The sequence below is a fragment of the Natrix helvetica genome (genome assembly GCF_964273705.1).
Source record: "Natrix helvetica genome assembly, chromosome: 4".
Classification (NCBI taxonomy): Eukaryota; Metazoa; Chordata; class Lepidosauria; order Squamata; family Natricidae; genus Natrix; species Natrix helvetica.
The window spans coordinates 27,902,959-27,919,138 of record NC_138550.1 but is presented as its reverse complement, the minus strand read 5'-3'; the positions used below and the strand labels follow the sequence as shown (position 1 = coordinate 27,919,138).

The 16,180-nt window shown below is 38.5% G+C and overlaps 1 protein-coding gene across 1 annotated transcript in view; it reads right to left on the bottom strand.

Annotated features, from left to right (window-relative positions):
* Positions 1–15,648, bottom strand: part of ARHGAP31 (Rho GTPase activating protein 31) — a 119,889-nt gene extending 104,241 nt beyond the window's left edge. The window contains exon 1 of the mRNA XM_081950739.1: positions 15,515–15,648. Coding sequence (XP_081806865.1) covers positions 15,515–15,614 — 100 coding nt within the window. The 5' untranslated portion in view covers positions 15,615–15,648. The remainder of the gene's footprint in view (positions 1–15,514) is intronic.
* Positions 15,649–16,180: the final 532 nt, after the last annotated feature.

Here is a 16,180-nt window from a genome sequence, read left to right as displayed (position 1 = left end):
TTGAGGTGCGGTAGCTCAATGACTTAAAAGGCACTGGAGAGAAGGTATGTATTTTGGCGGTTCAAGTCCTACTACCATCTGGCAGAGTGAGCTCCTATCACTTGCCTCAACTCCTGCCAGCCTAACAGTTTGCAAGCATATAAATGCAAGTATATCAATAGATACCATTTCGGGGGAAGGTTACAGCATTCTGCTGTGTGCTTTGCTGTATGCTTTGCGCTGCAGTGTGATGTCATGCTGGCCATATGACAGCGGAAACATCTTTGGACAATGCTGGCTCAAAGAAACAGAGATGAGCACCACCTTCTAAAGTCAACTATGACTAATGGAATAAACCCCATTAGGGACTCCTTTGCCTTTTACTTCTTTCTTACTTTCCATATTCTTTTTCCTACTTCCCTCCCCCTACTTCTTTTTCCTATATTCTTCTACAAAACAGTCTGTTGTGAAAAAGTGCCTTTAATTAGTAACACTGGGAGCCATCTGTCTGATTGCAGTCTGGTGCTGCTTTCTCAGGGGACAAGCAATATTTCTATGGGAAAGAATGAAAGGCCGATATCAGAGCATCAGAATAACAGGCTGTGTTCACACATCACATTAAATCTCAAGGTAGTTTATTCAGTTTTCATTAAGCATATTGTGTAAACTCAATCACTGTACTTTATAACCCATTATTTATAACTGAATGCACCATGTTTTCCCAACAATTAAAAGTTAGTCAGGAAACCACAGTTAAAGAAACCATGGAATAGCATACTGTATAATTCTAGTTCAGGGGTCATATTCATTTACCTTCCCTTCTGGTTTGCGAATGTGAGCACACGTGTGAGAGCGCTCACTTCGCTCACACATGCCACCTCCCTGTATGCGCACAGCCTTCCGCGCATGCACTTTTGGTGAAAAAAATGGCCTAAACGGGATGCTGTAGAGCCGGGGTGGGCAGGCAGGGTCACCCGTGATTTCTGCTACCAGTTTGGGGGAACCAGTCCAAACCAGTAGAATACCACCTGTGATCTAGTCCCAGAGTTTTCAAGCTAGAAGTTGAGCTGGATAATCTTCCAGGTTTTCTTTGTCTTCAGTTTTCATTTTGGAACAGATTTTTTTTTAAATGTAAAACATTTGACACGTCTAATTAGAATCTATGCATTTGTTAAACAAAGCTGTGATTTGGGGACGATATCAGCACATTAGGTTGTTGCTGCTGGTTTTTTATCTTTATATATATATTCATAACATATAATCACATGTATAATATTACATATCCAACACCGTATTGTTTTATTAAATGTTTACATCAATTCATCTTACCATCAACTCCCAAAAACAATTATTGCTCTTCTGCTCTCCATACGCCATATTTGTCACTTTCTTCTCCTCCCTCCTCCCCCTCCCTCCCTCCTTTCTTCCCCCTGTCACCCTTCTCTTCTCTACTTCCCCTTCCTCTCTCCTTCTCCTCTCTCCCCTTTCCACTCCTCCTTTCTCTCCTCCTCTTCCCCCCTGTGCTCTCTCCTATCCCTCTCTTCTTCCCTTACCTCTCTCCTCTACTTCACACTCTTCATCTCATTTACTTGGTGTTTTTCAGTTTCTGAGTGAGCTCCATTTTATGTTGATGGTATTTATAATTCCTTTTCAATATACATATTTAATTTTAACATATATCTTCCTTTTTCTTTTTTTTAAAGAGAGAACAAAAAGGTAGACATATATCGTCATTATACTTTTAAACCCCAACCCCCTGCCTAATTTTGTTGTTGCTGTTTTTTAAAAAAAGAAGGTAGCAGTGATTCTTGGAGGTGGTAGAAGTTTTGAATTTCAAACTGTATATTTTGAAATGAGCAGAAATAATGTTATCAAAATACGCTCTCCAAAGGATGTTGAAAGTTGAAATATGGTATAACTGAAAAACCTCTCTACTTTTATAGCTTCAGAATCCATTATGATAGAAATCAGATCTCATTAACTATTGATGGTCAGGTAAGGAGGATAAATAGGCATGCACTAGAAACATTTATCTCCATTCTTACTCCTCAGTCAGTGATCATGGAAAAGAAACTCTTTCCTCTGGCATAGCATCTTCCCTAGATCTGCATAGCCCCCAAACCCAGCTGTGTTTTAAAAGTCTTCAAAATCTTGGCTTTTCCCCCAGATCTTTGATTAGGGTGAGTGGCAAACTACTTATATGACTTTACATGGGATTCATTATTTATAATATGTACCATCCTTTATTCCATTGTTACCTATCATTTTTAATGCATGCTGCCCTGAATTGTTATGGAGTTGGGTTGGTGTTATAAATTTGATAAATAAAGAGTATCAGATTTCACACCTGATAAGACATCTTACTTTCAGATTAGCAAATAGGCTATTGCTATTCAAATATCAAAGTACATATCCAGTACACCCATGATCCTATCCTATACCAGTGATGGCTTACTTTTTTGTCGTCATGTGCCAAAAGCAAGCGTGTGCACATATGACAGTGCACCCGCACTCCGGCGCCCATAATGCAATGCACATACGTGCCTCTCATCCCCCCCACGCATGGGTGCGCAACTCCCTGTGTGTGCCCTGCCCCCCCTTCACCCATTTTTGGCTTCTAGGTTGGTCAGAAGGCTTTCCAGGCCCAAAACAGGACATGGGGGGCCTCGCACGGCACCCCCGTGCCCCGTTTTGGGCCTGGAAGGTCTCTTGCATCAACCTGGAAGCCAAAACAAGGTACAGGGGTGCTGCGCGAGCCCCTAAAATGCAATGCGACTGCCCCTATGCATGCACCCTACTCCGTGCGCATGTGCGGCAGAGATCCAAAGACCAGCTGGTTTGTGGGAGGTGCATGCACATGAACAATGGATCTGGGCCGAGGCAATAGTTGGTGTGCCCACACCTGTGGCATGCATGCTATACGTTCACCATCACGGTCCTATTCCACACTCAGAGAGTCTTTATTAAGATAGATCTAATTGTGAAAATGAACCATAGACAGCCCAGCCTCAAATTCAATCGTGCTCTGAGCTCCAAAAGGCCTCTAGAGCCTTCAAATCCTTAGCTGCATAATTTTAGCCTATTAAAAATCCACACAGATGAATCTTCAGAGATATTTTGTGCCAACATCCACTGCAAGTACGCCTACAGCATATACTAATTTCAGTAGAAACAGCTCTTTGACTTTTGCTGTGTGCTGTAAATAAGAACTGGCTTGTCTATGCACTTTGATCGCTACACAGCATTTCACATTAACAGTCAGCGAGGAAGGGAGCATGAGATCAACCAACCCAGCAGCAAAACTGACTGAGCAGAGGCATGGAAAGAGTGCAACTTGCAGATCCAGCAGAATGCACAATGTGTAGAAAATTTATTCACTTTTACATTTAAAAAAACAACTTCACAAAAGCTTGAATTAGTTTTTTCCAACCAGAATGCCACAGGCATATAGACCATCTCACACAATACTCAGCAATGGATGTGATTGATTGATTGATTGGTTGGTTGGTTGGTTGATATCCCACATCAATAGCTCTAGGTACCTTAGAAATACACATATACTCAAATAATCATAAAACAATTTTAAAATCCTATTCTAAAATTAACATGACATCTAACTGCTAAATACCTCCCAAACTCTGAAAAACCTGAGTCAAAAAGTAGGTTTTAAGACTTGCCCTCTTTTTAAGATTATCCCGCCCCCAAAGACTCACAATAGCTTTGGGAGCTCAGAATTGTATAACAACATTGGCTGTGCAGTTAAAGTACTTTAGGTATGAGGTCCTTAATACTACCACATTTGTAACAGAAGCACTTACCAAGGCACTTCCAATTTGAAAGAATTTGCCAGTGACATCAACGTCGCGCAGGGGATGCCTGTAGGGGATCCTTTCATGTCTCTGTTATTTTCCCACCAAAATGATACCTATTTATCTATTTGCATTTGCATGCTTTTGAACTGCTGAGTTGACAGGAGCTGGAACAAATTGACAAGAGCTCATTCCATCACACAGCTCGCTCTCAGATTTCGAACTGCTGAGCTGTCAGTAATCTTCTGATTCAGTGTTCTAACCACGAGTCACTGCAATCCCACCACAATACTATAGTGTAACTATTCTTGTGTCTTCAGCCTATATTATATACTCAATCCTACTATGTATGCAGAAGGAGATATATAATCACTCTAGAAGTTGAGATTATTCATCTCTGGACCTTCTTAGAGCTCCAGATGAATGATCATATTCACATTTCAACGGGTGACAGATTGATATAGAAATAAGAACATAAGTAGAGGCCAAGATTGGTGTGAGAAGCATTTTGGTTTTCCCCAGCTGTACTCTGGTTCAAGCCCAATTAGTTGGCTCTAGAACAGGGGTGTCCAAACTTGGCAACTTTAAGACTTGTGGACTTTAACTCCCAGAATTCCCCAGCCAGCTGCTCTAGAATATAAAGTGGTTAAAGCATAAGAGGCTGATTTGATACTCAATTTCTTCTGGGGCTTTTCTTCCACAAATCAGTACTCCCACAGATACGTTTTTGATGTCCTCCAGTCTCTCTACTCCACTCAATATTTGACTTTATTTTTTTTTTAAAAATATCTATTTCATTGAATAACATAAAGCATGCTGCAAAGCTCAGAATCAGCCTCCAGCATTATTTTATTTAATGAATAAACTTATAAGCCCTGAAACACCGCCTAAGCTTTCTGATTAAAGAAAAAGCATGGGTGACCATAGCCCAATGTTTTGGAAATGTGCCCTCCTACATAGAGAGGAGACAAAGGCAAATAGAGGATTAAGGAGCATCTGGATGAAGATGAGCACAGATGTTGATACTTTGTAACTCATTGTGTCTCTTCCGGGAGTCACTTGAATGGGCTATCCCAACAACTTCTTAAAGCTCTGCATTCTCTCAAAACCGAAATGTTGAGGGTTCTCAGACAATCAATCAGCCAGGATGTCCTTGAGTTTTCTGAAATAGAAACTTTCTGATCATTGATAGAGAACTAACTGCACCATTCTAGCAGGCTAACCACTAAATTTATTTATGAGGGTCTTTGAATTTTCTCAAGCCAAAACTGTATGACAATTAGGGGAAAATGTATTCTCCTTCATTCATACATATCCAGAGAAGAACTCATGATCCTGTTGTAAAAGTATATGCCAATAGAAGTGGGGAGAAAAGGAGAGAAAAAATAATGCAGAAAACTGAATTCACATCTGGACAGCAGATTTGGGGTTTGGCTCAAAAAGAGCTTCTTTTCAGACCAGCAGAATCCAAAGAAAGTATCAGTGAAAGTATCAGAGAACAAAGAAAAAAAATACAAATCACGCAGCAAACAACATGAAAGCCTAGTTTCATTCTCCTATTTCTTGTCCTATGTGCTTGATGTCTAATTTTGTGTTTTCCTAAAGGAAGTTCAAGAAAAAAAACTGTTGGATATCTGGACAAGATCCTAGAGTGGCAGTACAATCTCTAAAAAAGACAGCTTGACCACTTTCAGTGTGTGCTCACACAGGAAGTCATGAAACACAAGTAGCTGCCAAGTCAGACTGCTATATTTCACTCCGTGCTGCTCCACCTACAGGAAGCAACTTCCAGCCCCACCTGGAGACCAAAGCTAGAACCCTCTGAGATATTAATTTTTCTTTCCATAATAGCAAGACAGCTGTAGCATTGTAGGATAAAAGTTTGGTGTCCATGGATAATCATTGGTTGCAGACAATGATAGGTTAAAATAGATTGCAACCATATTCCTAGTGTATTTACTTTTTTGCAATCCTGAATCTCTTATTTTTTTTAAAAAAAAAGAATGAGTTATTTTAAATGTTATATAAATAAATCTGTCTTGAAAAATCACAATACAAATTTCAGAACTTTCTGAAAATTTCATATAGCTGAGCACAATGAAACTGATGACTGATGGAAATTAATAAAATAAAATCTTGTCTCCATGTTAGAAGAATGTGTAATCCTCTTGCCTTGCATCTCACTTGTGATCCATCAAATATTCTGGATCTCTTTTGGCAACTCTAAGCTCTGGCCAATGCTCCATTTTCATTTGTAACTTTGCTCTTATTTTTAACAGACACACAGACCATTTCATTATACCAGTTTAAACTTACCTCAATATGAATTGTCTGTGGAATCTCAGAACTACAGAATGGGAATATATTCATATGTAAATCTACATGTGATTACAGCTTCAAGAAGAATATTGTGAGACTTCTGAACAGATATAAACATGGAGGAGATACATCAAACACAGAGGTGATACTCAGCATGTTCTGGCCAGTTCTGGAGAACTGGTAGTGGAAATTTTGAGTAGTTCGGAGAACTGGTAAATACCACCTCTGACTGGCCTCACCCCCATCAATTCTCTGCCTACCAAGTCCCAGCTGATCGAGAAGGAATGCGGATTTGGCAGTAACTTTCCCCTGGAGTGGGAGGGAATGAGAATTTTACAGTATCCTTCCCCTGCCATGCCCACCAAGCCATGCCGACAGAACGGGTGGTAAAAAGTTTGAATCCCACCACTGATCAAACACCATCCTATCACTCAAACTTTTAACTTAATAGTAAATATAGAAAATATAAACAAAAGGCAAAAATACACTTAAAATTTAAATGCAACAAACCCATTAACAAAAATAGAAATAAAAAAGAAAAGAGTATCCTGTAATCACACATGATTGCCATTTGTGATCTCCTGCAGCTTCTCCACTGACAGAAGCCAGGAAGGTTGCAAATGGTAATCACATGGCTGCCAGGTGCTGCAACCTTTGTATTTGTGAGTCAGTTGCCAAGCTTGACACAATCAAGAGATTGTTGAGATGCTGCGATGGCCAGAACTACAAGGAACAATCGTAACTCTCCTCATTCAGCAATTGTAATTTCAATGAATGAGTGATAGCTGAATGAGGAATACCCGAAGGCTACTATATTTAATGTCCTTGTTGGAAATTATGGGAAAATTCAGACAAATATATTTGAAGGGCATGTAATTAGGGAAGGTTGCCATAAAAGCAATTTCTTTTTATTAAGAAATTATGAATAGGGTGAAAAAAAAATGAGTTTTCCAATGTGTATTTCATAATAAGATATTCTACCCTGCATACACCAGGGATAAACAAAGTAAAACAAAAATAAAACCACAAAACAAAGAAGTAGTTTTTATGTCTCAAGGTTGCAAAATATAGAATACGTGCAACCACTAGAGTTGCAATTAGTCTGAAAAATTTCCTCTTGTGAGGTTTTCATCATGACTTACCCAATTCTAGATACCATACAATTTTTTTAAAAAAAATCCTCAAGTTTTGAGTAGCTTTTCAGCACATTAATTTAGCTGGCTTCAAACATAATGAGAAAAAGGAAAGAATTAATATACCGCCTCTTGACACTTCTGCTAATAGCTACAAAGAACGAGAGGTGTTTTTTCTTTGTGATTGAGATACATGGATAGCGAGGTATACTTTCAGATGCACAGTATTTTTCTTGGCATACTATAGCAGGAATGTGAAGAACAGACCTGTGATTAGTAAGCTGCACCTTCAACATATTTATTTTCAGCTCATCAGGAGCAGAAAAGACTTTATTATAAAACATTCATAACTACTTTTCAAATACAAACTCTTAAGGAACTCTTAAACAAACAGTATTACCAACACCGGTTTATTATTACAGTCTTAGACCAGCGACCAGAACAAATAAAAGCAATCCGTATATACACTTAAAACTTCTAGTATAAAATAATAAATAACACCTAAAATCTACAATAAAATCCAGTGTCAATTATACATGGTCTGACTATACGATAATTGCAATCCCTAAACTGTGTGGCCCATTGTTCAACGCTAAAAGGGAAGTGACTAAGCAGTGCAAAGGGTTTGCCACAATTGTTGTATAACATCGCTATGGTGGGGAAGACACGTGTTTGCGATCAATCCCCAGTGCTGTTGTGCAGAATCTGGCCACCTGTGCTGTAGTAACGGATTGTTCATCCTTAAGCAGCCACTGGAGATAGATAGTATTGGAACGACCTAGCAGTTATTGGTAGAATATGTTTTTTTCCTAATCTCCGTATAAAAGGAACATCTAAAGAGCATGTGACTGACAGTCTCCACCTCTCCTGAGCCACAGGGACGGAGTCTTTCCATGAATGGTATCCTTTTATACTTGCCATACAGAACGGCTGATGGAAGCGCATGGCACAATGCGAGTGCAAATGTTTTCCAGTGGTTTGCTGACTCTAACTGACTAAGAAAGCTGGCAGGAGCAACAACACATCTAATGGCATCTGGAGCCAGAAACAGCAGAGCTTTCCCTAAGCCCGCCTGCCTCTCAATGTCTTCCACCATTTTGTCGCAAGATTTGTCTTGCTGGATCATAGTCCATCTTGAGTATTAAAGCTGGGGAGAAGCCTAGTTTGCAAGGTGGGACTCGACAGCTTGAAGCCATGATGAAGAGAATTTGTCTTGGATGATTAATGGAGTGGGGCCTTGCGGAAAGAAGTTAAGCTTTAGTCAGAGATTTAAGGATGCTATAAGATTCTTGCTTCGACTTTTGTCAATACAGCATTACCATGAAAACCACATCCTATGAGTCTTTCTCCAATACTGAGTTGCAGCATTTCCACCCAAAGTCAAAACAAATTCATAAATTTCATTATCCATATTCCCAATTACTGTTCTGCCCCATTATTTCTATTCTCAATTGCAAAAGAAGTTAGAGCTTAGGGAACCCCTACTTAGAAGATTTTGCATGAAGCAGAGGAAACAAAAAAAAAGTCCAGACATTCCTTGAAATAGCAGGCATTGGACATAGTCCATGGGAGGCACTTAAAGAGAAGGAGAGTGTTACATTTATTTTAATTGTATTAATTTATTTCATTTACATCAATGTATATAATCTGTGTACGATGATGTTATTCTTCAAATGAAATAAATTGAAGTGAATAACATAATTTCATATTCAGTGTATAGTCAATGGAAGTATTTCTTGGTCCATTAAATTGAGATTTTACTGTACAGCTAACAGTGAGCTGGGGATAAAAGTAATGTTATGAGGATATAGCAGAAATGGATGTTGCCAGGATGTGTTGATCCTGTGGATAGACACAAGCAGGACATAGCATCAAGCAAAGAGAAAAAGGTGGAGAAAAATACATCCATTCTAGATTTTCTAGAATTTGCCCCATTCTTCTCTCTCATTCATTGCTTCTTCATTTGTTTGATTTGTATCACCAAAATCCATACCTGTCACTGGTATAATTATAAAAAGGTACATAAAATATAATGCATTAATTCAATGAGAGTTTTCCCCCACAAGAAGTTTTTTCCGGGTATTAGTTAATTTTATAGGACACACAAACACACAAAATCTAAGTACAATGAAATGCAGTATATTCTTCAATTTTCTTGGTGCGGCCCACTGGAAGTGCTCACAATGTTTGTCTATTCTCTCTTTTTTCTTATTTTCCACTCGTTGGTGTTGCAATCACTGCCATTAAGATTTTTTTTAAAAAATAATTTGATAGCGCTGCGATAATAGAATTTACATAGTTGCGAATTCTACTTGTCATTATGAATTATTAATTGAATATACTCTATGATTACTGAGCCTGGCAAGAAATCAACTTTTTTTTTTTTTTGCAATGTCTTGTGACATTCTAGTTGCTTCACTACAAGGAGTCTTTTGATTTCTAGTTTTTGTATAAACAGGCACTAGCAGAAAACCAGCAGTTTCCATGATGTTAATATGCTAGGAAGCAAGGAAGCAAGCAAAAAAAAAAAAAGACATCTCAGCACTATTGAGAGTGTAGGGGCCAGAGGTTTTATATAAATAATGTCCAGCACTGTGGTCCCTAAAAGGCAAAAAATGATCTCTTCCCAGATAAAATAGTCAGGATAGATAAGAAAAATGCAAAAAAAGTGAATTGAATTATCATGCAGATCTGAGATGCAATCTGATGGAATCCAGATATTTCACATTACGATTTCCATGATCCTGACCATGACAGAGTTTGAGCATCTGTCCTCAGGAAAGTTCAAGATATTTGGGATGATCTCATCACAGCCATACCAGAAGCAGTTAGCTGGTTAGCTTCCTTAAGGTAAAAGTTCCCCTCGCACATATATGATAGTCGTTCCTGACTCTTGGGGGTGGTGCTTATCTCCGTTTCAAATCTGAAGAGCCAGCGCTGTCCGAAGATGTCTCCATGGTCATGTGGGTGGCATGACTAAACACCAAAAGCACATGGAACACTGTTACCTTCCCATTAAAGTGGTTCCTATTTTGCTACTTGCATTTTTTACGTGCTTTTGAACTGCTAGGTTGGCAGAAGCTTGGACAAGTAATGGGAGCTCACCCCGTTACATGGCACTCCATTATGTCTTAGCCACTGAGCCACTGCATCCCTTTTTAGCTTTCTTAGATATTGAATTATACCATCTGTCCCATTGCAATTCTATGGCTCCATATTATCATGATTTTATTATGGTTTTATCTTAATTTAATATTTTATCTCATATATTGTTCTGCACGCGCACGCACGCACACAGTGTGTCTGTGTGTGTGTTGGCTGTGCTCTACTTAAACTTATATTTGTGTTTGTATGTATCATGTTTTTCATTGCTGTTCTATTTCAATGATTGAATGACCTCTTAGTTGCCATACACTAAATAAATAAAATAAATCACAGCTTGTTGATTAAATGGAATAAAAAGTTTGAAATATCTGATGAACATCAAGCTACCTGCCTCTGATTTAACTTCATTTAAAGGAGAAACATACTATAGTCATAAAAGGCCCAAATGGCAGTAAAAAGGCAGATAAGTTTCATCATGAGTCAGGGATTGCTAGTAGCTTTCAATAACCTAATCAATCAATTAAATCATGATTCATCTAAGCATATTTTATTGAGCTGCTCCAAGTGTCTCAACAAGCCTGACATTCAGAGGTGGGTTGCTCCTGGTTCAGCCCAGATTAGGCAACCCAATAGTAGTGGTGGCAAGAGAATCCACCCACCCGCCCGGACGTTTCTGGGCATGCACAGAAGTGTTATGCGTCTGAACCGGTAGTAAAAATATTGGCAACCCATCACTGCTGATGTTGTGTCTCTTTCATCTGCCAACTACTGGCCCATAAGAAATGCCCCTGCATTTTGTTTTGCTCCAAACTGTTGGCCACAGGAGTTTCATCTTTGTTTTTCAAAGGTGCCCCATGAAAAAGAAATATTCTTGTTCTTCTGTAGCAATCAAACAAAACGTTAGGCTGAGAGAAAAGCAGAAAATAAGCATTTTAGGAGCACAATGAATGCCCTCCTTTCCCTCTTGCATAAGCCAAAGGTAACTGTTCAGAACTGACCCAGAGGGGTGGAAAGCTTCACTGAATTGCCAAACCACTTCCTTTGACTGCATCTAGACTTTCCCGTTAAAGCAGGCTATGCTTTCAGCTGTGGAGCTGGGTATTGATAGTGTAAAACATTAAAAATGTAACAACTAGGATTTTGGACGATCACAAAAAGAATTTTAGTTCAACTGTTCAGACAGAATAAAGCTGAACACAATTAATATAAAAATCCAATTGAAAAGCTTATTGGTTCATGAGGGAAAATATAGGTGAAAAATGTTATTAGGATTAGTCAACATCGATAAAATGTTATTGCTTCTTCCTCAATCTCCTGGTTTCTATAATTTCATGCCTGATATAATTCCTGACTCGTGTGTAGTTTTAATTGTTGTAATGAAGGTTATATCATCTACAAATGATTTGGCAACTTATGGTCCAGAGTGATCTAAATATCCACTTTCTTGATTAATCCAAATTACAATGGCAGGGAAACGAAAAGTACATCACTTTCCACATAGTTCCATATCTGAATGTTTAATCAAGCAAAAGGTCTTACCCCGTATATTATGAATTCTCACTAGGCTAGATCTTAAAGGAATCCTAAATCTTTTTTTACCAATTATTATGGTGTTGAGTCTCTCTACTTCACAGCTCAAGTCATTCACACAGAGGTAGAAAATAGCTTATTTCATTATTATTGCATGATTCTAATTATTAGAAAATATTTGAATAAGAGCACTTCTCTTCCAAAGGCTGATTTTATATCTGACCAAAAATAAATTCAGCTCAAAGATTCCAATCAAGAGTTTTGGACAGCTGCAAGATTCATAACTATGACATTTGAATGTATGTCGGCCATCACAGCTACCTAGGAATAAATTTGGTGTTAATATTATTCCAGTTCTTTAAGCTGTCACAGAACAAAAGAATCAAAACTCCCAAATCTCTTCTGCTATTATTATTTTTAAGATTGAACCTATAATATTTGACCCCTCATCCTTCTAATTGTTCCCATAACAATATAGATTTTTATTAGAGGATCCCATGGTGGTACCAATAGGACATGCTATTCAATAAACAACAAACAACATTTCACTCATTTTAATCCCATCACTTGACCTGTACTGCTAGAATATATCATCCAGCAAAGAACCAAATCACTGGTGGGAAAGGGCCCACTCAGGAAAGAAATACAAGGCCTCCTTATATTTGTTTTCACAATAAATAAAGGATTGGATTCTGTGTACGCATGTATGCATGACCCCTAACTGTAACAAAGCAAGAGCAAAGCAGCACAGATTGTGATGTACCAAGCCAAATACACCTTAATAATGAGCCATTTAATGTCCCATTAGAAGTTTAGTAAACTCTATGGTGACTATTTGGAATTGGAAAAAAGAGAGGAACGAAATGTTATGCAGAATTAAATTCATGATTTTCTTGTTATTAAGGCCAGTGGTCCCCAATCCCTGGTCTTTGGACTGCTACCGGTCCATGGCCCATTGAGAACTGGGCTGCTTGAGTGATGGGAGCATGCAAAGCTCCATTTGTGTATGTGCACACACAAGGTTGCACACACAAAACCATCCCCTCATGTCCACTCCACTTGCTGCCACTTGCTGCCACTGCTACCAGTGTGTGAAGCCAGAAAGGTTGGGGACCGCTGATTAAGGCCATATGGTCCCAAGCATGGTAACCATTACAAATAACATTTCAAGCAAATAATAAAAATAGAAAACTACCGTGTTTCCCCGAAAATACGACAGGCTCTTATTTTCTTTTTACCTACAAAATATGGCTTCGGCTTTAGTATGGGAGGAGGGTTTATTGTTTTGGGGTTGCCGTCAGATTAAATATAGAGACTAACCGACCTATCCTTAAACTCAGCCGAACAAATGGAAAGTTAATTATAACAATATATGGCTATGGATCAGGAGAAAAATAAAGGATCATATAAAGAGAAAATAATGGCTCAGCAGCTAAAGATGCTCAGCAGCTAAAGATGCCATGCAACAGGATGAGCTCCCATTCCTGCTCACCTGGCAGTTTGAAAGTATGCAAATGTGAGAAGATTAATAGGTACACTTCGATGGGAAGGTAACAGTGTTCCATGTGCCTTTGGCGTATAGCCAATGGAAAATGTCTTCGGACAATGCTGGTTTCCTCAGCCAAGAAACAGAGATGAGCACCGCACCTTAGAGTCAGACATGACTGGACGGGGGGAAATCTTTACCTTTTTGGATAAAAAGGCAACTGGATAAATTTGGATCTCTCTTCTTTTCTGGAGAGAATCTGCCTAAACAAATTACTGTATAGCAGAGCAATGAGATAATGACAGGAGTACAACAATCTTCTAATAGGCAAAATTTTTAGAAATAATGAAACTCACTGGTCAGATATTTATACCAATTTTAGAGTACCACTATTTAAAACCAAACCTCAACTTTGTTCCTATATGTTAGGAAAGTTGCAACATTTTAAGTCAGTTATCATGTCTCAAATTCCCCTCAGTTGTTTTTGAAGTGATTCAAAGGCAACTTATTACATGAAATATCTCAAAATCAATTTGAATATTTGATTCCAATAATTGACTGGCTTTGATTGACTATCCTTATGATCCGATCTGCCCCAATAGGAAGTTGTTTTCTGTTTGACGTTAGTTACGGTGGCCTTTCAATGTCCAGATGGGATTTTTTCCTAGCTCTACCTAATTTCCCAGGAGAAAGTTCATACAATAATAATCTACCATTAGGCAACTTTCCTTCTTACAACAGCAAGGGAATAAGGATTCCAACCAAACCAACAATTGACTGAAAAGTTATTTAACAGAATATTTATTACATTTCACGTCAAAAAAGCTTCTAAAATCTGAGTGCCACAGTTGAAAAACTTTGTCTCAGCTAGCTCAAGTTTCCAGTTGTGAGTTATGGATTAAAGCATTTCAATAAAAACACCATGGAGAGTTAAGTTTAAGTATCCTTTAACATAGTTGACTGACTGTGCCTATTTTGATTTGATGGGTCAAAAGTTGTCCTGACCTGAAATAATTGAGATCTCTGTTTGCAGTTTCTTCTTTACTATTCTTTCCAGTTCTCAATGAACATCAAATGAGAAAAGCTGTATTGCAGGGGTGACAAGGTTACTGTGTAATTTACATAGCCATACTTGTCCATAGATGGCATGCCCTTCTGCAAAATACATTCAGCTTTGTAAGATGACCAACTTGAAATGACACTCTTTGTGCAATTACTAGAGGCAAGAAAATGTATCTGAGAGAGCACCCAAGAGCAAAGCAATGCAGTTTGTCAACTCATGGCGCTGTGCAGCAACCTTTATCCTTTATTTCAAATACATTAATGCACTTCCTTTATGAAGCATTTGTTCCACAGATACAGCAAGAACTATCACCCGTTATTATTGGATAGCAAGCAAATTATGTTACTAATAGATCATTTTGTATTAAAGAACCAACATTTTAGGATCATGCAAATGGCACAAAGGTGCAGAGAACTCCTTAAACATTTGCCATCATATATGTAGTTTCCAAAAATATCAGCAGCACTGTGTCTCATCATCTAGACCATTTGGGGGGTGAAATCTGCTTTTCTCTTCCTTTGACTACTTCAAAAACAGATTAGGGCTTCAACTTCCTACAGTCTGACACATCATATGTTCATCTGAGAACATTAATCATAAGCAAAAGACATGGTGCCTAATAAAATTTACAGGAAATACTAGCTGCTTCTCCCACATCTCCAACCATTTTCCCCACACCCCTCCTAATAATGTGTGTGTGTGTGTGTGTGTGTGTGTGTGTATGCATACACACACATACATATATACACATACATACACACAAATACATACATACATGCATGCATGCATGCATAACTTGAAAAGGAAGATTAGAACTTAGAACATGACAGAAACCATTTCCAATTTGGTGTATATACAAGTCTTAGGGATAATTTTTCTCCTTTCTGTCTGGTATATAGCGATAAATTTACAAGAACTAAGTACCCTGCTGGTCGATCACTGATAGAACCAGGCAACAGGTTAAAAAATCTTTTTGCACATGAAAGAAACAAATTCCATATTTTGACCACTAAGTCTCCCAACCCTAAAGAACCACAGCAGACCCATCATTAGAAACATTTAAAAAAAGAAAGAAACCATGTTCGATTACCATCTTGTCCAGAACTCTCCAGATATTCACTCAGCTCGCAGCCAAAGACGTTCGTGGCTCCTTTCCTCTTGAGTTTCAGCTTTCCTGCCTTGTTCTTCATGAGTTAGTTCCAAAAAAAGAGGATTACCCCCTCCTTTCTTCCCCCCACCCCCCTTTTTACACCAAATAAGTTAAAAAGTTCTCCCCTCTTCTTCTCAGATTTGTGTTGTTTGTGTCCCGTTTCTGGTCAGCAACACTGAAAGCCCAGAACTTTCAGCCGGATGCCTCAACATTAATCTCCACCAGATGTTAAGCTCTTACAACTAAGACTGCTGTAGAAGGGAATGATCGGTACATACAGAGATCTCCAGCAGGAAGCAGCATATAGTTTGTAGTCCAGGTTCAGGATGGTTCTCTGTGAGGGAGTTAAGAAACCAGTGTCTCCAGCAAAACTGGCAACAGAGATCAGATTTTGGCTGAGGTTCTTCTTTGCTGATGAATCCCAACAAATCAAATGAAACTGGCCTTCAAATTAAATCAAGCTGGGTCTTTCATAGAAAAAAAACCAGATACTCCAAATCCATATTTTCCCCCAATAAACTTGTTTAAAAAAGGGGGGGGGGGAATACAAAACTGATGAAGAGCTACAAATCTGTGTAGGCTCTACATTTTAAACTCCTTACTCTG